The sequence below is a fragment of the Nicotiana sylvestris genome, chromosome 2 (genome assembly GCF_000393655.2).
Source record: "Nicotiana sylvestris chromosome 2, ASM39365v2, whole genome shotgun sequence".
NCBI lineage: Eukaryota > Viridiplantae > Streptophyta > Magnoliopsida > Solanales > Solanaceae > Nicotiana > Nicotiana sylvestris.
Window position 1 is genome coordinate 90,023,603 of NC_091058.1, and position 25,873 is coordinate 90,049,475.

Here is a 25,873-nt window from a genome sequence, read left to right on the forward strand (position 1 = left end):
TTTTGTTTATTTATTTTCTTATTAGGTAATAAATATTTAACTGGTGTGAAATTCTTATTTTTAATTGTAAAACTTCACAAATTAAATCGCTTTTATTGAAAAAAATATTTTTTTTCTATGGTCATCTGGTAAAAAGATACATACAATGTTCATATGTCATAATTTAAGTTAAATGAAATACCTAGTGTATAATAAGGAGAGATGGAATCTTGAATGATCTTAACTATCTCAACACTTTTCATTTTAACCTAATATTACTTAACCACTAGACCAAGACTCATTGAAGATATAAAATAGGAGAGAGTATTGAAGATTGCGCTTTCATATTTGTTCTTTCTTTCTTTAGGGTTTGAGCTAAGTTATAATGCTCAGATATTAAGAGCTTGTTTGGAAATTAATCTAGGAATTGGATTTGGATGTAATTGGATGTAATTATATAGTTTGAGGCCAAACAATTACTTGGTTAACATGGAATTGGGTGTAATTGGAGCGGTGTAATTACACTATCCAATTATCAAGGGAGAAATGAGAATTGGTGTATGTAATTACAAGGTTGCCTTTTAGTTTCTTTATTTTTTATTTTTATTTTAATTTATTTTCTTTATAATTTTTATTTATATTATTTTACTCTTTTAATTTTATTTGCTTTTTAGTTTCTTTTGAAATTTTTAAATATATTAACTTTTAAGTTTTGATAATTATTTTATTTAAAATTTAATCTAATTGTGTAATTACACTTGTGCAACCAAGCAGTAAACTTGTAATTACATTGTAATTATACTATGACAAACAAACATGTCATCGTAATTATACAACTGTGTAATTATTAAACTATGCAATTAATACTCTAGTAATTACACCAGTTCCAATTATATGGTGGCTTTCCAAAACAAACCCTAAATTTAGGAAAACTAAGCTAAAGGTTCTTAACTTTTCTTTCACTAATAAAATAACTTATATTTAGCAATAATGGAGTTTCAACCATATTTTACAAAATTCTCTCGCTAACAGTTAATTATTCAATAAATAATGTAGCTTGTTCAATTAACTTTGCATAAAAAATATAATTTGTGCAACTCATGTAACATGTTCAATTTTACATGAATAAATTGGTTATGTTAGAACAATTTCCCCTCATTTGCATTCACTATTCACTTTCCATATGCGTGTCGGACTCGGTGTAGCACTTGTACTCCCTTCTCACCCACTTTGAAAACCCGATCGCGGCTCGCAACAGCCTGTGGAAGTCATTGGATTTCTTGTAATATCACTCATTCCCTTCGCCATCTCAGTACTTCACCCCAACTAATGAGGAAACCGCGAAATCTGTATACTTTCTAAAACCCCAAAAGGTTTGCTCTTTCAGTTTAACTACAATGGCGAAGAAATTCGTCAGAGACGACGTGCCACTTTCAAGATTTGGAGTATTGGTGGCGCAGTTGGAATCTATAGTGGCCTCAGCTGCACACAAGTCTCCTGACCCTCTCCTCTGTTTTGATCTTCTCTCTGATCTCATCTCCGCCATTGATGAAGAATCCAAGGTCACTATATTTTTCATTCCGTTTTTATTTTTGTCAACTTCGCTAGATCTTGATCGACTTTCATTGTGAATTGTATCCAGTTATTTCAACATTGTCGCATTCATAGTAAAAATCACTCTAATTCCATTAACGTATCCAAAAAAAGGAATTTCTATTGACTTCTCTTCACTTTTCTAGTCTCAGCTAACTAATCTTGACTTAAACTATGAGCCCGTTTGGATTAGCTGATTGTAAATAGCTGATAAGCTTGAACTGCCGAAAATCATTTTTAAGTGCTGAAATTGATTTATTAAATAAGCATTTATGTGTTTGGATAGACGTACTAAAACTGATAAAATGACTAAAATACTCTTACAAACTTTACAAAAGATTGTAAATTAAAAAGTTTCTTTATAAATAAAAAGAGAGCAATGAATATGGAATGAAAAGAAAGTTAGAAAATTTATTTTGGGAAAAATATTTTGTGAATTAAAAAATATATTAAAGGATAAACTAGTAAAAACCTTGGTCAAACCAAAAGTGCTTATAAGCTGAAAAGCCATAAGTTGGGAGTGACCAACTTATGACTTATAGCTGATTTTAGCTTATAAGCACTTTGAATATTTACCAAATGCGTAGATAAGTCAAAATGTGCTTATAGGCTTAGCCAAACACCCTCTGTATACATTAAGGATTTTTTTTTAAATATATGTATTTTTTCTAAGTTCACATCCACTTTTTTTGTTTGTTTGTTGGTGTTGGCTATTATTGATTGTATTGCATATCGAGGTTGACAATTCTTGGAAGATGCGAAGCACGTGGGGCCTGTTTGGTTGGATTGCTACATTATGTTAGTTACTTGAAGAAGCATACTTTAATGTTTCCCTACCAATCAGTGTTGGTATCGAAGAAGCATACTTCAATGTCCCCGGCTACTCCCTCAAGACTATTTGCTTAGTTAATCTATTTAGCTGGATTCATCTTTCCCCTGTAACTAGTGCAGGTCACCTTGTGGATTTCATTAGCTCCTTGTTCTTAGCATAGATTTTTGTACTGGAGCTAGTTATCTACCTTTTTGTACCTTTTGCATCTCCTTGATGCCTATTAATGAATCACCCTTACTTCATCAAAAAAAAAATGTCCCCGGATTTTCAAAGATGAAGTAAAACTAAATTTGAAAGGGCAGTGGTAGATGTTTTTCTGGATTATCATGTTTATCTGCTGCTCATTTTTCAAATAGCGATATGTTAAAGCATCAATCTACCAAGTAGGTACTGATCCATTGTTTATTCGTGATATTTCTTGATATAACTATTTATATATCTTCTTTCTTATCAAAAATTTCTAACCCTCTTGGTTGTTGATCAGAGAAAGTATTAAAATATGCCAAGATGGTGACGCCCTGTAAAATATATTGCAAAGAAAGGATTGCATTCAAAGGTTGCAATATATATTAATGCATTGTTGACCAATTTGGGGGGAATGCGTTTCTTCTTGTTTGTTGGCAACTTTTGGGTAGTGTTTTTTTCCCCCAAATGTCCTTCACCAGATCTATTGGATGTATACACTGGTCTTGTTTAAATACATTGTTTGATTAATCTCAAATTTTATTTGACTCGTTTGTTGTTCCAGTTTAACATGATTATTGATTCGGTTTTTTCAGGGAGATTAACATACATATTGCCTATCTTGGTTATGTTTTGATAAAAGTAAATTCAAACTATTAAGTAAAAATTCAGAAGTTCCCTGTTATACTTTGCGCTGGATTCAATTTAACCAAAGCATCTTGCTAATGACCGAATATTTAGCACCTCAGTATAGGTACAAGAAGCTATTGGCTAAGTTGATTTTTTCAGAGCAGAGACTGCTTAAAAGGCTGGTGTGGTAATTCTGAGATATTTCTATTGTTCCTCCATGCATCACACGTCATTACATGAATTACTGTGTCCTCTACATAATATACAGAAGAGATTTTGAGTTGCTTGCCCTCTGGAGAATCTATCTAGAATCCCTTGATATATCCTTTTCCGACAGTAGTTTTTAACATATTGCTCAAACCCTCCATGGCAAGGATGAAGAGGAAAGGAGATAATGGGTGTCATCGTCTCTTCCCCTTTTGGGAAGGAAAGAGAACTTTATGAGATCGTTAAACTAGGATAGAGAACCTGATGGTGGTGATGCAAAGCTTAATCCATTTAATTTACTTTTGTTCATTTGGGCGTATTATCCGTGACCATACTAATTAATTCACTTTTTTGTATAAGATAAGTAATCTTATTAATGTTGGGGAGATCCCCGTATACAAGAAGCATAACCAAAAAGTAAAATTTAATAAATTCATTTTCCTACATTATACATATCCTTAGGATGTTCAAGATGCATTTATAGGTAAATTTTTTGCTGAAATTTGACGACCAAAATTTTTCTGATGAGATTTGGTGTATCAAAACTTGTCGATGACTTTCCAGTGTGATCTGTAAATGTTCCTGATACACTTCTCAAATGTTTCGGATGCACTCTCGGGGTATATTTGCTATGACCATTCAATGTTTTGTGTTCCAATGTAATGAAAGGCCATGTTTTTTTTTGATGAAGTAAGGAGAATTCATTAAAAGCATCCAGCGGATGCAAGCAAAAGATTACAATTAAGAGTGATGGTGTCTGCTCATGAAAGGCCGTGTTAGAATGACACATCAACAAAAAAAGAGAGTTTGTGTCAGAATGTTGGAGTAACATGGTCTGTGAGGATTCCTATAGCCGACCCCAACTTATTAGGGATTGAGACATAGCTATTGTTGTTGTTATTGCATGTTCCATATTAATCAAGTACGCAGTATCCAATTTCTTCTCTTATTTGTCTCAGTTGTCTTTCTTCAGAACTTTTCTCCTCACATTCTTTCTAATGTAACTTGTTTTGAATTTGTGTTAACATAAAGGTGTAGAGTTTAATTTTCTCCAATTTTAACAAAGTGATACAATCAATTTTAATATGTTTGGGTATTTAGTGAACTTTAATAATCTTCCAACTTGTTAGAGTTTTGAACTATGTTGCTCAGACTCTTCGAAAATGTCGCTGGGTGTGTGTCGGATTCTCCAAAAGCAGTATATTTTTGCAGAATCCGACATGGGTGCTGCAGTATTTTGGAGAGTCTCCACAATATAGGTTTTGAATACCACGTTGTCTATTTATGACAGAAGGATCTAGTTGGATTGCGATCAAACTTCAAAGAGTCTATTAATTTTTGTTTGTTTGACTAGCATAAATTTTTGTTGTAGCTATTTACTCTGATCCACTTGTTTTTTTCTTTATTATGTTAATGGATATCTAAAATTGTAAAATTTCAGGAATGTATACTGCTGTGGCAAAGGAAATGTGAGGATGCACTTTATTCTCTACTTGTGCTTGGCGCAAGGAAGCCGGTGCGTCATTTGGCCTCAGTGGCAATGGCAAGGATTATACAAAAGGGTGACAGTATTTCAATATACTCTAGGGCTAGCAGTTTGCAGGGATTTCTCTCCGATGGAAAGAAAAGTGAGCCTCAGCGAATTGCAGGTGTGTCAAGAATGACTAAAACTTTGAGTTCTGTTGTATATTCTTTATTTCATTGATAATTGCACATAGAACTTGGGGGATCATTTATTACATGGTAAATTTTCTTTTCAGTTGTTATTATCTAGTGGCTGTAGCTTCATAGCATGGAATTGTGTTATCTAGAATTCTTTACCAATTTTGTTGAAGTTACTCACCCAAATATGCCCAGTTATCTTGTGCTCGATGACTCAAGCTTTATAAACTATTCAACAATCCAAGAACTACCTAATAAGGGATTAAGTATCAATTTTTTTGTGGCTTTATTTTCAGGTTGCATCTTGTTTTCCTTGTTAATTGTTATAATTGATTTGTCCTAACCTATGCCTTGTGATGTTTTTTCTTGGTATGCATTATGAGTTTCTCTTCAGTATATGGGAGTTGCTATATTAAGTCGCTGTATTTTAGGTGCTGCTGAGTGTTTGGGAGAATTGTATCGCTATTTTGGTAGACGAATCACTTCAGGCTTACTTGAAACAACCACAATTGTCACAAAACTACTGAAGTTCAATGAGGTACTGAGATTCTATTATCATTCAATGTCTTCCCATATTATGTGTTCATGCATGACTCTCTTTGTTTAGGAATAAAAACTTGCTAGCTTATATTTGCAGTACAATTTAGTCAACTTCCTCACAGAGTTGTGTGAGTCAGAATGATGTTCTAATTAATGTTATTTTGTTGGTTGTGTTGCGTGATTTAGGTCCTTTGAGAGGGCTATTGGTACCATTGGGTTTTGAAATTGTTCTCTCCCTTAAAACAATTGGATGTTGGAGAAAAGTGGACTGCCGAGAGTTGTTTTTTGATTAAGTGGAGTCTTTTGATAAATGCAGTCTCAACCAAATCATAACTTCCAATACAGAGTGTTAAGTACCAGAAAGTTAGTACACACTACGTACTGTAATGGGCTTGAGACATGAGTAGATCAGAAATAATACAGAGGAAATGAGCTTCCTATGGTTTTCTGGAGGTGAAAGTTTGCATTTTGTGTAAAGAATGCACTACCTTGGCGCTATCCTTAATAAAATATTAATTTTTTGTTACTGATCCAAAATAAATATTCCTACCTGTTATTCAAAAAAAGAAAAAAGAAAAAGAGAGGGGGTGGGCACAGTGGGCCATTTTGGAGCTTATGCCCAATGTTACTGTACAGGCCATTGTTTTTTTCCTTGAGCTTCACACCTGTTACTTGTGTATTGTTCCCGGTTTCATTTTTCTGCTGCCGGTGCTCTCCTACCCATTTGAATGCATTTCCAGGATGGTGGAGGTGTGAGGAAGGAACAGTGGACCCTTATGGACCTTATGCCCTGGGTTAATTAAAAGAAGATGTTACTTTATAGGTGCCTGTATTGTTTCCGGTTTCATTTTTCTGCTGCCGGTGCTGTCTCCTACCCATTTGAATGCCTGTCCAAGATGGTATTTTGTTCTTTGCTTCAGTTAAAGTTGGCAATCAAAAATCGACTATATTCAGGAAGGGGCGGATTTAGAGGGCGGAAGGGTGTTCACCCTAACCCCCTTCGCCGAAAAATTACACGGTATATGTAAGGCAAAATTTATTTTTTACCTCTATATATTATGTTTTAAATCCCCTTAATACAGCCCAAAAAGCATAGCTTAGTGATCAAGGGGGTTCAAAACCTTTGTAAGGTCATTGGTTCTATTCCCACTAGCTACAACCTTTACAACTTTTTCCTTTTTATGAACCCCCTTGGCGGTAATCCTGCCTCCGCCACTGTATTCAGGGGATAATAAAGTCAAAATAGTGTTGCAGATATTGCTATTTAAAGTATTATTGTATTTTCCCCAACTGTTCTACTTTGGAATTGCATTCAAATTTAGAGTCTGTGGCTATAGTTCCTTTGAAGCCTTAATAAATCCTTAGGTTATGGCTACGATGCAAATAGTATATTTTGTTTATAGTGTCCAACTTAAGATTAGTTTTAGGACTCTAGTGAGTGGTGTGAACTTGTGGGAGATTGAGATGTAGGTATAACCTGTTATTTACAACAACAACAACAAACCCAGTTTGATCCCAACAGGTGAGGTCTGGGGAGGGTAGTCTGTACGCAAACCATACCCCTACCTAATGCAGGTAGAGAGGCTGTTTCCAATAGGCCCTCGGCTTAGGAAGGGCAAGAAAAGGCTGTCGTTATACTTGTCAAAAAAAGGCTGTCCTTATGGGCATAGGGAGCTGAATGGAGTTTGACTGATTTTATGGAGAACTCTCGGATATTTAGACTATGTTAATGTACAAGCCGCTGTTTTGGTTCTTGAAGTTCACACCTACTACTTGCGTATAGTTCCCGGTTTCATTTTTCTGCCGCGGGTGCTCTCCCACCCATTTGAATGCATGTCCAAGATGGTGGAGGTGTAGGGAAGGAACGGTGGGCCATTATGGACCTTATGCCCTGAATTAATAAAAGATGTTGCTGTATAGGCTGTTGTTTTTGCCCCTTAACTTCACACCTGTTACTTGCATGTTGTTCCCGGTTTCATTTTTCTGCTTCTGGTTCTGTCTCCTACCTATTTGAATGCTTGTCCAAGATGGCATTTTGTTCTTTGATTCAGTTAAAGTTTTATTATATTTGTCCCAGGTTCTACTTTGGCCTTGTTATCAAGTTTAGAGTCTGGCTATAATTCCCAATTTTTTCTCCTTCAAACTCACGTTTAGCTTTCAAATGTTTATTTGGCTTATGAAAAAAGGCGGTTAGCATTTCAAACTTGGTATTATCTTATTTAACCACTTGTACATTCAGGACTTTGTTAGAGAAGAAGCTTTACAGATGCTTCAAAATGCTTTAGAAGGCTGTGGGGGCGCTGCTGCTGCCTCAGCGTATACTGATGCATTTCGTATCATTATGCGTATCGGTATCGTGGACAAATCATCTATTGTTAGAGTAGCTGCAGCTAGATGTCTAAAAGCGTTTGCGAACATCGGAGGGCCGGGATTAGGGGTTGGAGAACTTGATAATGCTTCTTCTTCTTGTGTCAAGGTTGATGAATTGCTCTCTTCCTTTGATTTTCCCATTTTAACGTGGATGCTTATTCTCATCCTATTGGAAATAAACACTGAATCTCTAACTCTGTGTTTTGCAGGCCCTTGAAGACCCTATATCGTCAGTAAGGGATGCATTTGCAGAAGCTCTGGGAGCATTGCTTGGTCTTGGGATGAATCCTGATGCACAGGTTTTAAGTCCTTTTTTAATAAAGTACGAAAATTTTATTAAAAGAAGGAAAATGACATATAATTAGAAGAGAAATGTACCAAGAGAGGGAACTCAAAAAAAGAAAGGAAACAAAATCTGGAAAAAGAAACCTCCGAATTGGAAAAGGAGATAAATATATTGTAAGTGCTTTTAAAAGATTTTATATTTCTTGATCTGACTTTGCTTATGCTCATTAGGTACAACCAAGGGGTAAAAGTCATTTTACTCCCAAGAAACTTGATGGGGGTTTGGAGAGACACTTAACTTTGCCATTTGTAAAAGGTACATTTAGCATCTCACTCATAACCTTTCAGTTAAACTGTAATATATATGTTTCGTTTGTCAGAAAAATCATTGCAGTGAATATAGGTCTTAAACACATCATTGCAATCAGAATGTGGAAAGATGGCATGTGCTACTGATTTAGAGTGTTAAACGTAATATACAAGGGTGCGTCCTTTCTTTCTGTAGCTCTCCCTGAGGGAATTGACTGTCTTATAGAGAAACAACCTTTCTTAATCGGAAGTTCTAAAATGCTCAAATTTTTAGTAAAAAGTCTCCATTAAAATCCAATTTCAAACAAGCTTCCTTCTCATTGTGGTTCCCGGTTTTGCTCATCTTTCAAAAATCATAACAATTGAGCATTAACAAAGTTGATTCTCCTGCTCCATTATCATGGTGAGTGGATCTATCTAGGTAAAATGACAGTACCCTTATTAGCTACAAATCCACAAGCAAAGGAGATAGATAGTGTATTTCTTGGTGGAGTGACAAGATTCTCTCTAACGTACACTGAAGGAACAGAAGGGACTGGAAATTTGTGTCCCTCCCTTCTTTTGTCCCTTCCGTTCCAAGTTTAAGTAATTGCTACGCTCAAGTGAAGTTTCATAGCTAATCTTTGTAATTTTCTACCAGAAAAATGAGTTCTCATGGAAAAGACTCCTACTTGGACCAATCCATTATTTTTGAAACAGCCTTTTCAGCTATCTGCTAAATGAAGTATTCACATTGAAAAGTCAGATTTAACATCTCCATGCTTGATTTCTTAGTCTTTTGTTTGCAAAGTGTAGCTTGACATGTTTGTCTCTCCTCCTTTCCACATAACTAGCATTGCTTCGTGATTCTTTGTTTCAGTGTGTGTGTTGTTTCTTGAAAATCCTGGGAAGATTTACAATGATTTCTGAGTCTCTGATAAGTTGAAAAATTGCAGCTAGTGGGCCTCGGGTGAAAGTTCTGCGCGTTGGCCTAACCTTGTCATGGGTTTCTTTTCTCCAGGTAGCCGATGAATCAATAAATCCTCTCTTACATCCAAACATCTTTTTTCCTGTTTTGGATAAAAGATTTATACTGTTCTGGAATATCACAGTTACAAATGCATGTGGGTGTCTGTCCAATATATTATACGTGAACATTTTTAAGTCATCAAGGAAGATTATACATGCATTTTCCTCTTTTGATAAAGTAAATTTTAACGTCCCACCTCCACTATAACTTTTTTTATTGGACGTCCCGAGGGGACCACCTCTGCTATAACTGAAGTTGGTGAAAGGAGGACAAATTTTATCTATGAAAAGTTGGTATTTTCAATGCATGTGGTGCCCTGTCATTGTAATTACACAGTGGTTTGCGAACATACCCCAAGTAAAATATACACTTGAACTATGCCTATTTATCGTGAATTTGTACCTCCTTGATGCAATCTATATAATACAATCTTTTATCAACCCCCACCCACCCATAAAAAAAAGAGAGAGGAAGATTTAGTGCAAAGAATGTTAGAAGAACATACCATTGATGAGTTTCTCTTTTCAGGCCATTCGCTTGAAGTATCTTCAGCCTGATACTGAGCTTGAAAAGTACATCTTTCAAGTGATGGACATGCTTCGTGCTGATAGTCTGTTTGATGCTCAAGCACTGGTATATAGTTCTTTTTACTCTGCCAAAATTTCATCTAATTGTGCATTTTATTTTGGCTAGTTGGTGACTGGTCTCTTCAAAATATTTGCTTTTTGTCCTTTGCTGAGGTGAATATGAGTTGGCTTTCATGGACATTTTCTTAATTTTTTCGGCTGTTTATTCCACTCCAGGAAGCGAATAAATAAGTGTTCATCTGTCTAATTGTTGATGCATGACAAATTGTTGGTTATAGCTCTCTCCTCACCCTGTTCTATTCAGTTACACGAGATTACTGTTCAATATAGCACGTTCGTGCTGTTTCTGGATGAGAATTCTCATCATTACTTTAAGTGCGTTTAAGAATGTTTAGAATTTGTATTCTTCAGAGCTTCTGGAGATGACTTATGGATGTTAGTAAATGCAATAAGACTTACATCTGTAATATACTCAGCCGAAGTCTGGATTTAAATTTAAAATTCAGGAATTCTGATCATTGCTTGCTCTTTATGTGGCTTGAAGTTGATGGATATAAACTTCATTCAAAAGCTTGTGGATGTCAATGGACATTCTAATTTGATTTGAAGCACAAAATAGAATCTAGGTTACAATGCTAAATATTATCTCTCGAAAGACTTGTCTCCAAGTACAAGGTTGCTTAGATACCAACTTTTGCTCTTGTGTGAACTCACCAACTCCTGATTAGCTAATGAACCTTCTGGGGGAAATCTAATTGAAGCATGCTGTTTTATTTGTAAAAGAAGCTGAAATAAAGTGATACAACCACCGAAAAGGAAGTTCACGAAATCCAATCATAATGCCAAAAAGTTAGAGTGGTGTCTATGGAAGTTGTATCCACTTGGTCTTTACCTTAATTTATTGCAACGTTTTATCTTCTTCATTGCGTTGTACTATATGCTTTTTTTGATTTCAAGATTGTAGACTCAATATCCTCACCAGTTTTATTGATGATTAATTGAAGGCATGCATTTTATACATCCTTCGAGTGGGTATAACTGACCAAATGAGCGAACCTACTCAGAGAGGCCTTTTAGTTCCTTTGGGCAAACAGGTTTGTTCTAGTGAATTGTATTCTGGAAATTTCTTCTTGAAGTTATTGGTGGTGTTTGGCTATTTTGCAATGTGTTGTCACATGAGCTGCTCTAACAGTTGCTTTCTGCAGCTTCAATCTCCTGATGCTACTCCATCCATGCGGGTTGCTGCTTTGCGTACCATGTCGTATGCTTTGAAAACACTAGGGGAGGTGAAGGACAATATTCTCTGCTTTGCATATGTTTACCTGTTATTTGTCCACTTTATTAATTCTGTGGATAATTTGCTTGGTCTAGTTAATAGTTGGGATTGGGATTCAATGCAGCTTGATTTTCTCTCTGATTGGTTTATTGAAGACTGGAAACTTGTACCTTTATGCCCTTACCACAATTTTGCACTCAGGGGACCAATCTTTTCTTTTTTTTTTTTTCCAAAAAAGGGATGCAACACGAGGACTTCCCAGGGACCAATCTTTTCTGATAAGTAATTAGACATTTTATTGCCAGAAAATGGGAAATCATGTTTACAAGTGGTACACTATCTCTACAGAGAAGTTTTTTTCTACAAACTCCATCCAATCATCTACAAGTGCAGTGTCATGTGAACTTAATTTTGCTTTGTGAGGGTGAGAATCTAATCTTTTTTACTGATTAACCTGTGCTTGATAATCAAAATATTTTGAGCACGAGTCTTCTAGCTATGCTATATTACCTGGTTTGGCTTCGCTGATATTCAGCAAATATACTCCTTCTACAGGGTGGAGGCCGGGAGCTGATAGGTCTTTGGGTTTCTTGTTATCTGTTTCTAGGATGAATTGATTTGAGCTGATTGCTTGACTAATTAATTGAAATTCATATTTTCCCCTACATACGGTAGTTTGGTTTGTGATAAGTCGTTTAGATTGCTTTGTAGAGCCAGTGTTTGGTTAGTAATTGGTATGCCATTATGCAGGTTCCGGCTGAATTTAAGGAAGTTCTTGATAACACAGTTGTTGCTGCAGTTTCGCATCATGCACCATTGGTAAGCTTCTACTTATGTTCGTATGTGGCTTCCTTGAATGCGGGAGTAGATATTCACATGTTCCTAGACTTGAGTTATCGAAGACGAATACTTAAAGAATCTATAAATCAGGTTCCATCAGCCTGTCGTATCTAGCAAAGTTTGTAATTTATTTTAGTTTCTGCAGAAGTCACTCTTGTTTCTGTCTTGGTATTAAATAAGAGTAAGTTCTTTTTATGATGAATAAGAAAATTCTTATTAATCAGGAAAAACCAGCACTATGATAGTGTTGGTAAAAACAAAAAGATGGCTATCCTAAAGAATTTATTGCTTCCAGAACTTTAATTCAGTGATAAGAGCGCAACATGTGATGGGTGGTTAGACGCACATCACGAGTTCGAACTCTGCCTCGGACAGATTAACTTTATATTTAAGTGGAAAGGCTAGAGGAATGGGCCCATTATCCACTTATTTGAACCTTGTGGCAGCTGGTCCCCCGAGAATTTCTCGATTATCAAAATAAGAAAAAGAGAGAGAGAGAGATGTGCTATCCCTATTTTTCTGTGGAGTTTCTATAAAGTCGTGGAAAATGTCTACTTCTATATACATCCCTGAGGTTGGGGTCATGTCTAATTTACAAACATTTGCTCTTTAACCTATATACAGTTGTTAGCCTTTCCTTGAGAACATCTCTCCCTCCAAAGGACCCATAAAACACCAGGGGGTTGGTGCTGCGAATCGCCTTGTTCTCTCTGGTTGTGCTCCCGATATCCAATCCTAGGCGTACGGGGGAGGAGAGGTTAAGTGTCTCACATTGGTTGGGAAAATGGGTTGTCTCCTCATATGGTCTTGAGCAACCCTCATCTTGTAAAGAAAATGGACCTTGTGCCTAACTCAACCTCAAATGCTAACTCATGAGGTAAGGATTTTCCAAAACCATATGAGGAGACAATTTATTTCATCAATCAACGTACGACACTTAATGCCCAAGCACGCCTACGACTGGACATCGGATGCTTGGACATTATAACATGGGGCAACAGTCAACACTGAGTAAACCAAGAATAGGATGAGTCTGCCTCTGTACCATGTGAAGAATGAAGCAAAGAGGAGAAAATACAGCTTGATTATTCCCTCAAGCTAGTGAGTTTAAATACAGAAGTGTACAAGATCTAAAATAGTAAGGAAGACCACAAACTAACTAATTATCGGGAAAGTATCAATCTAATTAGTTCTGACTGATCATAATTGATACACAGTATTATTTGCAATATTCTTGACACATCTCATGAGCTAGCTTTTGGGGTTGAGTTAGGACCGCAAACATTTTCTTAACAGTAGTGAAGGAAGGAAAGAAATCCTGTTTATGCTTTTGGACTTGTAATAATATGTTTATATACTTTTAAATTGGAACACCCAAGTCCTTTTACTGAATCCATCATTTGCTTGATTTCATGGGTAGCTAATCATTGGCTTCTGACTCCTTGACTGTTGCTTTGTTAGGTGCGCATTGAGGCCGCTTTGACCTTGCGTGCGTTAGCTGAGGTTGATCCTACATGTATTGGTGGTTTGATTTCTTATGCAATAACGATGCTTGGAGCAGTTAGAGAAAATATTTCATTTGAAAAGGTAAAGCCAAGATAGATACTTGGCTCATTTTTCTAGTTTGTCCTGGCTCTATTAGCTGGGTTCATCATGATGTATCCTGTTCAACATTTTTATCTAATCGTTCTAAACTACATCTCTTGGTGGAAATAGGTCATGTTTGTCTTGTCAAACTGTTATTATGGACCATAAACAAGTCAACTAACCACATAACTACATTTAAGGACAATGGTCTCCAATTTTCTGGAAATGTAACTTAGGTTGGATTGTCTCTTTTGCTTAACAATGAACTCTTGATTCACCTATAAATTATTGTGCTTTCGCTTATACATCCTGTGCTTCTTTTTTTATGACATTGTTTTTATTTGGGATGCTCCTACATGTTTGACACTATTCCATTGGTAGTATTATTTTACGTAAAATTTTACAACTTTCATGTTCAGATTCATTTAACTATTTGAATTTTGTACTTTGACGGTGATATTTTCTCAATCAAGCAATCTTTTCCATTTAAATACCTTCATATATATAATGAAAAGGAGGGAATCTTTATACCCTTATTACCAAGGGAGAGATCATAAAAGTTAACTTTTTACTGAAGAGTAAAAAAGTGCTCTCAGGCACAGATTCCAAAGATGCTCTCTTTCCTACTTACTAGGATTGCAGAGATCCTCTTCCGGCGTACTTTCTTGCCGGAATTTTTCTTTCTTTTTATTTTCCTAAAATTCAGTGATCACCTACTGTGGTCACTGGGTAAAAAACTTTGTTTTTTATATAGATAATATTAGTCCTTGACTACCCGATCTAGCGAGAAATGCCTACAATGAAGGAGAACATCATATACTTTGCAGTGGGATTCAAGTCTTACGAAATAGAGAGGCACTCAACCAATGCTGAAGAATGGTTTGAGTGGACAGAACGAGGAAAGAACTTAATCAGAAGGACTACTTTCAACAGAAAGACGATGGTGTGGCTATGCGAAAATCTAAGGAAGCCTCAAGGGTGAAAGGGAACTATGTGAAAAGATAGAAGAGGAGAGACCAATTCTCAGAGACATTCTGTGCGAGAAACTTAACAGATACGGTCGTTATATTACCATAATCAGGGTCCAAGGCAGGGGGAGATCAGTTATTATTGTTCCAGAGGCGCTTTCAACTCAGGTTGGTTGGATATTGCAACAAAAATAGAAAGCTTTATAAATAGTGGGGTAAGGATGAATGCCTTTAATGCTCATAATGTGGTTGAAGAAGGACTGCTGTATTCAAACACTGTCAGAAATTATATATGGGCAAATAGAGAAATGAATGAAGTGGAAGTCCAACAAGATGGAGACATTATTCGCATAACTGGAAACCAAACACACAATGAAGTGCTAGGCAGATGTTTGGTGGGACTCATCTCAGAAGGAAGCTCAGAAATTGTGACGCTATCGGAAGTGCGCAAATGGGCAGCAAATTCATGGAAGCAAGCAAATGGAATCAACATTTATGAGATGACCAAAACATGTTTCTTTTCGAATTCCCTTCAAAAGCAACCACTGACCATGTCCTAAAAATTGACTGAAACTGGAAGAAGTAAAAAGTCAAGCTTCAATGGTGGAACCCAATAGTGGGACGGTTCCAAGAAATAAAAGGATAAATCATGCATGGATTAGGATAGTAGGGCTCCCTCTACATTTATGGTCTCAAAAAGTTTTCAAAGAAGTTGGTGAAGTCTATGGTGGATGGATGGAAACGGAAGAGGAAACGGAACTAAAGAATCACTTAAAATGGGCAAGAATAAAAGTGAGAGGAGACGGATCTATGATTCCTAAAGCAGTGAAGATAGAAGTTGAAGGAGTAGTCTTCGAGATTCAAATTTGGTGCGAATCGCCGATGAGATGGAGCGAGTTGACTACAAGTGAGGAGGCAGGGGGACTGGGAATCAAAAACTTGAGAGTGCAGAACCAGAGCTTGATGATGAAGTGGCTATGGAAATTGGCGGCAGATGAACAAACGTTGTGGACAGAGGTAGTTAGGGAGAAATATGGAAAGGGAGGAAATTGGACAACCAAGTCAGTGAGAAGTCCATACGATGTTAGTTTGTGGAGGTCAATCAGGAACCTGTGACCAAAAGTGATCAACAAATCAAAGTTCAAAGTAGGAAATGGCAGGAAAATTTCACTGTGGAATGACAATTGGCAAGGACAAGAAACTTTGAAGGGACTCTTCCCTGACATATATGCCTTGAATCAGCAACAACAAGCAATATTAGAAGAGGTGTGAACAGATCAGGTTGGAACCTCACTTTCAGAAGAATGCTAAATGACTGGGAGATTGACAGAGTGATTGAGTTTTATAGGACCTTGGAACAGTTCAGTGGTATCAACTTTAATCAAGATCTTATCATATGGCAAGGGAATAGACAGTGGAAGTTCTTTGTTAAGACTGCTTATAAGGAATGCAATCTATCCAACAATCAGATTGGTTGCTGGCCATGGAAGATGATATGGAAAGTAAAAAATTTCATACAAGGTTGCTTGCTTTACTTGGTTATTGGCAAAAGAAGCAGTATTAACACAAGGCAACTTAACAAAAAGAGGATTCCAATTGTGCTCTAGGTGCTACTTATGTGGAGAGAAGGCACAGACAATTAGCTATCTTTTTTTGCATTGCAAATTCACTATACAGATATGGAGAATTTTCATCAGCTTAAGGGGAATTCCATGGGCAATGCCGGGAAGAATCCTTGATATTCTAGCTAGCTGGAATAAAGAGGGCACACTTTCTAGAGACAAAAAGAGATGGAGAATTGTCCCGACTTGCATATGGTGGACAATCTGGGAAAAGAGGAATCAAAGATGTTTTGAAGATAAGTCGAGTAACATCCAGAAGATAAAGATGAAATGTTTACCTCTTTTTTATTTTTGGTGTAAAGGAAAGCTCTTGGAGGATCATGAATCCATTTTAAATGTCCTAGATACCTTGTGAGATGATCAAGGGTTATAAGTGTATTTTCTGTTTTGTTTTGTATGGGCACTTCCATTGTAATTATGGGTGACTTCACAATTTTAGTGAAGTCTTTATATTAATATACAAATATGTTACCTTCTAAAAAAAAAAGGAGGGAATCTTTCCACCCAAAAATTTGTTTTTCAAGAAGACCTTGATTCAAAATTCCTGAAAATGTGTTTCTATATTTTTTTTTGATAAGGTAAATTGTATTAATCAAAAGGGAGAGAACTCCCGTATACAGGAAGTATACCAAAAAGTAGAGAATTTACATCAGAACATGATTCTCTACAAAAGACGCCCAATCTTCTATACAAGTAGGGGCTATATGAGTGCACCAAAAAGCGATCAAAGATAAAAGACTATTCTTAAGATGTGAAAAAGGAGACTCAATCCCCTCAAAAGCTCTCCTATTTCTCTCCCCCAAACTATCCGCATGAGAGCTAACGGGGCGAACTTCCACGCCTTTTGCTTTCTTCTTCTACGGAAACCGGCCCAGCTATGTAACATCTCCTTTACAGTGCTTGGCTTCACCCATTGAACACCAAAAAGATTCAGGATTGCCCTCCACAAAGCCGAGGACACAGGGCAATGCAACAAAAGATGATCAACTTCTTCCTCTGAGCTTTTACACATGTAGCACCAACTAACAAGTGTAATTTCTCTCTTTCGAAGATTTTCAACAGTCAAGATCACTCCCTCGCCGCTAGCCATGCAAAAAAGCACACCTTCGTGAGCGCCTTAGGAATCCAGATCGAGGAGTATGGAAAAGTGACCTCCTCTCTCACCAACATACTATGGTAAAAGGACTTTACAGTAAACAAACCATCGCCAAGCAAACCCCATCTCCAAGAATCACAAGATGGCCGGGGCCTGTCTTGCCCATATAGCAGTGTCAACAAATCTTGGAGCTCCGCAATCTTCCAATCTTGCATGTTCCTTCTAAATGAGAGGTCCCATACTACCCCCTCCATGCTCCTTACGAATCTGTTGGACCATCAATTCCTTCTGGTTTGAAACTCTGAAGACATGAGGGAAGGAGACCCTCAGAGTATGCTCTCCACACTACCTATGATTCCAAAAGCTGATTCTCCTCTCATCTCCTACCCTATAAGTGATGTTGCCACTGGATGCTTCCCAATTCTTCATGATGTTCCTCCACATGCCACACCCGAAAGATGTGTTTCTATTGAGTTGGTTTTTCTTCTCTGGCAAACTCACTATGTCCTTTCAGCTTTTTGGCAGGATACTGTTATCTTTTCCTTGTCTTCAAGGATTGACAACACTTTCTTTTGCTGTTGTATATCTTTTTGCAGTATTTTAGCCTTCAGATCTGTAGGCATACCTGTACTTTAGACGTGGGCTATGTATTACCGGGTTACTACTTTGAGAAATAACGTCATCCTTCTTCTAATTAATTGATTTAAAGAAAGGTTTCCCCCTGTACGAGAGGTGTAAAAAAACCAAAAAAATCTTACTGGCTTGAGTAGCCTACCCAATCAGCTATACAAGTCAATTTCTTGTGTGCTACAAAAAAGAAACAGAACACAAATTATATTTGATCTTGAAATCATGTTCTCTTTGCCCTTGGAAGCTCTTGAATTGCGCTCTGTCAATGCAGTCCAATTACAGCTTGGGGATCTCAATATTTTAAAATAAGGGAATGGTGGAAACAAAAACCACCACCAGTAAGGTATTTATCCAATATATCAATTGACTATGTCTCAATCTGAACTAGTTGTTGTTGGCTATATGAATCCTCTATATTCATTCCTATCTATTTGGAACCATTTCATTCCAACATATTCCATTGAAGTAGATTCTTCAGAGTTGGTTTTTCAAGACTTGCTACGACTTAAAATGGAGTGAGAGTGGCAATTAAACAACAAAAAAATAAAAATCGAAGACATGCTCCAAGTCTTAAAGGTTTTCAGTTATTTTCTCCTGGTATTATGGTATTATCTGCTTATTCATTGGACTTTTGGAAAAGAAAAATGAAATAAACAGAGAAGTCAAATTTCCAACTACGAAGCAATGATATAATCCTTCCACGTCATGGAAATGTTAAAGTTACAAGTGGCTTACTGGCTTAGGTGTCTGCTGGGTGCTGACTGACCATTACTAAAGAAGTGTCCTTTTTCTTTAAGAATTATTTCCCATTCCCTCTATGTTGTTTTGTTCCCATTATCATAGAGTTGTATTAGTCATGACGTTTATTAGAAGTGTTACCGAGCCTTTATGAGTTTTGGTTGTTTGTGGTGCCTACTTAATGGTTTTCGTGTTATCATTTCTACAGCGTATCGCTTTGTTCTTACATATTCAATTTCCTATGCAGGAATTGATTCTTTTCATTGCTTGTGGTATCTTCTTACTTAATTATAAGGACTAGGTGATAGTTCTCTGTCTGGATCATTGGGTTGGAGGTTTGAGGAGGAAATGGGAGAAATTAATAAGAAAGTTAAGACATCTCTCTGTCTGATATACTGGCTTATTCTTTCGAATCATTTCCTTCTCTTTCCATCATAAGCTATGGACCCTTAAGATTCCATCCAGACATGGTTCTCGTCTTTGCTGTTGTAGGCTAGTAACAAAATATTTTGATAATAAACTTCCATGTATTTGGGGATTGACTAGACTTTTCGGCATGCAGTTCAACCATTTGCTGTTTGGAGTTGCAACATAATGCCATGGAGATATCTGATGTCAACATTAGAGCTCTGAAATACTGATAAAAAGAAATAAAATATATATTTGAACTCTGAAATCGGTTGAGCTACTGAATTGAATTTTGAAACGGTTGTCAGTTATTGCCACTTTTTCCATTGTTTTTTTGGGTGTGAAGTGTGATTTTAGTTATATTAAAGAGGTAAAAGTTTTGGATCTGCTCGCCTCACTTGGGAGATTGTTTGAGAAGTAGTTGACTGAGTCAGTCCAGTGGTCCAAGGTATTCAAATTGAGGCACTGTTCACGAGTTCAAATCCCAGTCTACCGTATGTGGTCTAACCTTATCAGAAAAGATTGTTTGAGATGACTGTAGTAAGATTCAGGCTACCCTCTTTTGGGGTGTTTTTGGGTGTACTATCTTTTTGCCTAAAGGCTCTTCCCCTGCTCACTGATAAACATGCTAAAGCATACCATGAGATCAGGAAGTAAGATCTTACTTTTTGTTTGATTGTGTCATTGAGGAGTCTTTGTCTCTGATCTTACAATCTTTCTCATCTTCTGGTTAATTAGATTTTCTCCTATGGCTAGGCGAAGTTGATGGAATTCTTCACTTGCCTAAAATAAAAAAGATTAGACTGCTCAGAATCCAGATGATTTATCCAATTAAAGAAGGGGTTTGGCTGCTTCTCTGGAAGAATGGTAGAAAATTTCTTTTTTCTAGGGATTCATTTATCATCATCATCTCTCCTTTGGTTTTGCATTTTTGGGGATAAAGTTATAGTTTTATTGCTATACGAGGCAGTCCAGTATACAAGAAGTAGAGGAACTAAGAAAATATGCTTAGGAAAAAATGATATCCAATCATCTACACTAATGAGAACCTTGTGGGTGCATAAAAATTCACCAAAAAACAAAACAGGTCATCAGCTGTATTAATTCATTTTCCGCCACTTCAAAAGCTCTCCCATTCCTCTCTCTCCATAGTATCCACATAATGGTCAAAGGAGATATGTCCCATGCCCGGCAGTTTCTCCTCCTCCTTCTGAAAGCCCAGATGTGTATCACGTCCTATTTACAGGGAGGAATCAGTTTAATGATTTCATTTTCTGTTTGATTTACAGGGAACTAATTTAAAGTATGAACTGGAATGTCTAGATGGTCAGGCTGCGGTTTTGGCAGCTTTGGTGTCTATTTCACCCAGCTTACCTCTTGGGTATCCATCTCGGTAATGGCTTTCTCCATTTATGTGTAACCTTTTCTTTCTCCCCAAAAGAATGCATAACCATCTAAAGTTCATTGCTTGTGATGACTATTAATTAGTTTTAGTTATTCATATTTCTTCAGTTTGCAAAATCTCTGCACGTTTTGCCTTTTATTTCTTACTTATTATCATATCTACCTTAGTCTTGTCCTTGTAGTACGAGTATCCGATTTATAGGCGCCTCGGAAAATTTTGTTTTTCTCTAACTCCTAGAAAGCTTTAAATCACTTAAAAACAGAGAAGATTAAATATTTGTCCACCTTCTATGCTGATTCTTTTTTATTTTTTATTTTTTATAATGGTAACAATTATATAAACGAGTAAAAATATTTACAAGAGATTGTGTAGACCACAATCCGACCCCAAAGGATCAGAGAACTGCCAAGCTTATTCTATTCGATTACATTTCTTCTAGCAAATCTAGTAAAGAATGTACATCCTCCCTATAGCTCTCTTTGCACCAAATATGAAATAACAAAAAACAATTAAGCTTAATTTTCTGGTAAGAGCTAGGTCTATCTTCAAAAACTATGGCATTCCTTTCCTTCCATATGATCCAACAGATACAAGCAGGAACAATTTTCCACCATTTCTTCTGTTTAATATTTACCCCTCCATTGTTCCAGCTACTGAGAAGAGCTGCAGTGTTATTGGGCATTATCCAGGATATACCAGCCAAATTAAGATAGAAGTGCCAAAGTTGAGTAGTGACCGGACAGTGAATAAAGAGGTGGGAAACTGATTCCCCATCTTTGCCACAAAGACTGCATCTAGCATGTAGCTGGATTCCTCTCTTAAGAAGGTTATCCTGAGTTAGAACAGCTTCACTTGCTACTAACCATGTGAAGCATTGGACTTTTGTAGGCGCCCAGACCCTCCAAATTTGTTTCCATGGCCATCCTTGCGCAGGATTAGGAGTATTGTTAATGAAATGATAAGCAGATTTCACTGAAAAGGAACCTGATTTGTGACCCTTCCAAATTAAAGCACCTTCCTCTTCTGTGAGACCTTGGAAAGCTTCTAAGGTCTCCCAGAAATCTGCCACACTTTGCAACTCCCAGTCATTTAAGTTCCTTCTGAAAACAATGTTCCACCCATGTGTGAATTTTGCATCTGCTACTGAAATTCTTGGATTCGCAGCATTGCTATACAATTCTGGAAATTGGTCTTTCATAGGAGTGTGCCCAAACCATGTGTCACACCAGAAGAGTACTCTTCTTCCATTTCCAACCTTGAAACTAGAGTGGTCAGCAATGAAGTCCCAGTGCCCCCTGATTGTTTTCCATACCCCCACTCCATGAGGGGATGATACTGGTTTGGTGCAGTTATATCATTTTCATGGTTGTCTCGCGTCACAATGTTAATATGCTATATATTTCCTCTTTGATTATTTTCTTTGCTGCATTTTTCTTTCTGAAATCTGTTTCTCTACGGGTAACCTGTTTCTGTCCTTCTGGTGTTAGGCATCAGAAGTAACATGACTCAAAGATAATATCTGAAAACAGATTTACCCATCAAAAAAAAGAAGTCTGAAAACAGTTTGACAGGATTCTATAGTTCTTTTCCTTGATTTTATTATCATCTCTGTTGCTAGAGCTATTATCTCAGCCTCCTTTTCTTTCCAGTCGAAGGCATTTTTTATGGTTGTTAGCAGTATCATGTATTCTTTTATTCATGTCCTCATGCTTTTCTTTATCTTTTTCTTATTTTTATCTTGGGGACCTTATGCAGTTTACCCAGATCAGTAGTTGAACTGTCTAAGAAAATGATAATGGAATCAAGTCGGAATCCTATGGCGGCCTCCGTTGAAAAGGAGGCTGGATGGATGCTCTTATCCTCACTGCTTGCATGCATGCCAAAAGAGGTACAGTAAGTGGTTTTGTAGATATAATTTCTTCACTTTTGTTTTTCATGGTGCTATTTCATTGGAGATGCAGGAACTTGAGGATCAAGTTTTTGATATTCTTTCTTTATGGGCTTCCGCATTCCATGGAAATCCAGAACGACATATCAGTGAAACAGAAGATCTCCAATCTAACATAAGGTTAGATATGTTAAATTTATAGAAAATTATTTATTATGATTTGAGGAAAAATTAAATATGCCTGGTTAGATATGTTAAATTCTACACAGCTATTAATGTTTTTATTTGTCGTTTGGTAGGATTTTAGGAAAATTAGATATTGGTAATGACATGGTGACCTTGTCTGCGTACCTGCTGTTCAATATCATTTTAGTCAGCGTAGATCACCTACCTACATTTTGGATAAGCCAGTATCACAACTGTAAACCACATAAGATGGATACGATCATTATGAGAAATTTATTGTCATGCTCTGTTGGGACATACCAAAAAGCTAAAAGTGCTGCCCCTCTATGTTACTTCTTCTTACTCTCTCCTCTATCCCTATAGCTTGCTGCCGACCAAAAAATTACACCTTTTCTGGCGGCGTATGGATCCATACCTGTAAGTACAGAAAACCATCTACTCCGTCAGCAACAATTTCTAGTATGATTTAACTGTGAACAACCCATCTCTCCTCTTTCCCCACCTCCACGAATCTTGTGCAGAAGTAGTATTCTCTGCTTTTAGAGTAACTCCACCAAGTCTTGGAAAGCGACCATGTCTTAGTCCTCAGATTCCTTCTAAACTTCAGATTCCAAAGTATCTCCCCTCTCTTGCACCCTATGTATCTATTGGACTGTTATCACTCTCTGGGTTTATACTCTGCATATTTTAGGGAAAACAAGTTTCGACATGTTTTCACCTCACCATTTGTGGTTGCAAAAGTTAATCCTTCTGCCATCCCCCCTGAATGCATTATGGAAGTCTTCACAGTCCTTCATAATGCTCCTCTATAGCCCGCACTCAAACGATAGTAAGAAATTCTAATCCTCTAACAGCCATCGATTGTGCCATACTTTTCTGTTACCACTCCATAGAGCCTGCTCCTCAACTCTTAACTTCCATAGCTATTTCTATAGCAAAACTTTGTTGAACACTCTAAGGTCTTTCCCTCCTGAAACACCACCTTCTTTTTGGAGACGGGATGACCCCTCTTACTCACTGTGTAAACTTTCTGATACAATCTGCAGCATCCTTAGGAAATTCATCTGGGTTCTTTCTACTTTTTCTGTTGCACTAGCCAGTGCCTGCAATCTGTAACTCCATACAGCCTTCTATGTAGGGCTCGGTTCTCCGCCCCTGAATAAGTATCTTTTACAGGACTTGATTGAGAATTATTTTGTGAAGAACCTTTCCAAATGATATTATCTATTCCGCGAAAGTATGTAAAGTTGTATAGACTCAATAGGAATGATTCTACCTCATAAAACTCCCAGTTCTACCGATATCTTCTAAAGGAGATGTCTCACGAAGTTTGTTTCCTTCCGGGCTTCGAGCCTTGCCCTTCTCTTGTTTGTCACCAATTAGAACAAGCAGGGAAAGTCATCTTTCAACGCGTAATATGGTAATATGGTAATTCTACATCCTAGTGAACCAAATTGATCATCACCATATTTTCTTGTAATCACATTCCTCCAAACAGCTTCTCCTCCATTGCATATATTCGAAGCCATTCCCCTCAAACCCGGTGAAAGATCTCAGGTCTCTGTATATATCTAGGCCCCCAAGCTCAATAGGTGTTGTCCTATTCCAGTTCCCGTGGAAAATTTTCTTTTCTTGCATTTGCATTATCCCATAGGTTACTTCTCATTAGTTTCTCCAGTATGAGAATGCTTGAAAGCGTTGCCTTTATAAAAGTGACTTCCTTTCCCTTTTTGAGAGAGACCGTCTCTTCCACCCCTCTAATCTACTCTTCAAATATTTGCATCCCCGGTTCCTAGAGTTCCACTTCCTTGTATTTCCTCCTAGTGCGAAGACTCAGGTATCTTGTAGGTAATTTAAAAAACTTCCAACCCTCTCACTTGCCAATGCATTGGTGTTCATGTCTCCAACCGGTAAGAGCTCTGAGTTCCTCATCTTCATCTGGAGGCCAGACATTTCTCAAGCCAGATCAAAGTCCTGAAAATCAGTTATTATGTAGGTAATTTACAAATCTTACAACCCTCTCACTGCTGATGCATTGATGTTCACCTCTCCAACCGGTAAGAGCTCTGACTTCCTCATCTTCATCTGGAGCCAGCTGGAGGCCAGACATTTTTCAAGCCAGATCAAAGTCCTGAAAATGCGTGAATCTGTTTCACTTGGGTCACATATGGTCAACATGTAAGTCTCCAAACAAGAGATGTGATACACCTTCTTACTTGACGAACCCCCTATCTTAAACCTGCAAACTATCCTCCCCGGATGGTTTGCTCGAATAGCTTGCTTAATGCTTTCATCACCATTAAGAACATTATCGAAGATAACAGGCTCTTTTTCTTAGGCCCCTGCCACTGGCAAAGAACCCAAGTGGAGTGCTATTCACTATATGGAGAACTTAATTTAGAGATATATTAGTGAATTCATCTCCTCGACTTGTCCAGCATTTCATTCTATAAAAGCCAAAAGGTATAGCCGGAAATTCCACTTGACATACATATTCCTTTTCGGTGTCCAGCTTGCACCTAACTTCCTGAAGTTTGCTCCTTGATCTGGAATCTACTGGCTCATTTGCAATCAGAGTAGCTTATCAAATCTGTCTCCTTCCCACAAATGTATTTTCTGGTGTCAAGATGAGTTTGTCCATGACGCCTTTAATCTGTTTACAAGTACTTTTGGTGGTAATTTTTCCTAGTAGGCTAGTCCCCCTTCTTCAGGATTAAACAATGAATGAGTGAAAGCTCTTCTCAAAAGAGCAAGTATCGTAAAAATACTCCAAACGTTCCCTAACATCTTTCATCACCACCACCCAGCAATGATGGAAAAAGGCAGAACTGAAGCTGTTAACAGGCCGGTGACTTGTCCCTGTATGGTTTTCTCTGCTTGCTCACTTCATCCTCCTCGAAAGACTAGTCAAGCGCATTCCTCTCTTTCTGGCTGATTTTCTGAAATGTGCTGCCCTTAAAGTTGGGTTTCCATTCCTCATTTTTCTCGTAGAGGGATGGTAATGCTGAATAATTCCTTCTTATGAAGTTGTTCCTCCTATTTG

General features: G+C 37.2%; 1 protein-coding gene across 1 annotated transcript in view; it reads left to right on the forward strand.

The window, feature by feature from the left end:
* The first annotated feature begins 1,152 nt into the window (after positions 1 to 1,152).
* LOC104238850 (protein SWEETIE) overlaps positions 1,153 to 25,873 on the forward strand; it is a 62,706-nt gene continuing 37,985 nt past the window's right edge. Inside the window, exons 1-15 of the mRNA XM_070168071.1 lie at positions 1,153 to 1,541; positions 4,866 to 5,073; positions 5,518 to 5,624; positions 7,866 to 8,102; positions 8,206 to 8,295; positions 8,513 to 8,597; positions 9,526 to 9,590; positions 10,128 to 10,232; positions 11,191 to 11,280; positions 11,392 to 11,472; positions 12,213 to 12,281; positions 13,764 to 13,889; positions 20,641 to 20,744; positions 22,512 to 22,644; positions 22,718 to 22,824. Coding sequence (XP_070024172.1) covers positions 1,377 to 1,541; positions 4,866 to 5,073; positions 5,518 to 5,624; positions 7,866 to 8,102; positions 8,206 to 8,295; positions 8,513 to 8,597; positions 9,526 to 9,590; positions 10,128 to 10,232; positions 11,191 to 11,280; positions 11,392 to 11,472; positions 12,213 to 12,281; positions 13,764 to 13,889; positions 20,641 to 20,744; positions 22,512 to 22,644; positions 22,718 to 22,824 — 1,772 coding nt within the window. The 5' untranslated portion in view covers positions 1,153 to 1,376. The remainder of the gene's footprint in view (positions 1,542 to 4,865; positions 5,074 to 5,517; positions 5,625 to 7,865; positions 8,103 to 8,205; positions 8,296 to 8,512; positions 8,598 to 9,525; positions 9,591 to 10,127; positions 10,233 to 11,190; positions 11,281 to 11,391; positions 11,473 to 12,212; positions 12,282 to 13,763; positions 13,890 to 20,640; positions 20,745 to 22,511; positions 22,645 to 22,717; positions 22,825 to 25,873) is intronic.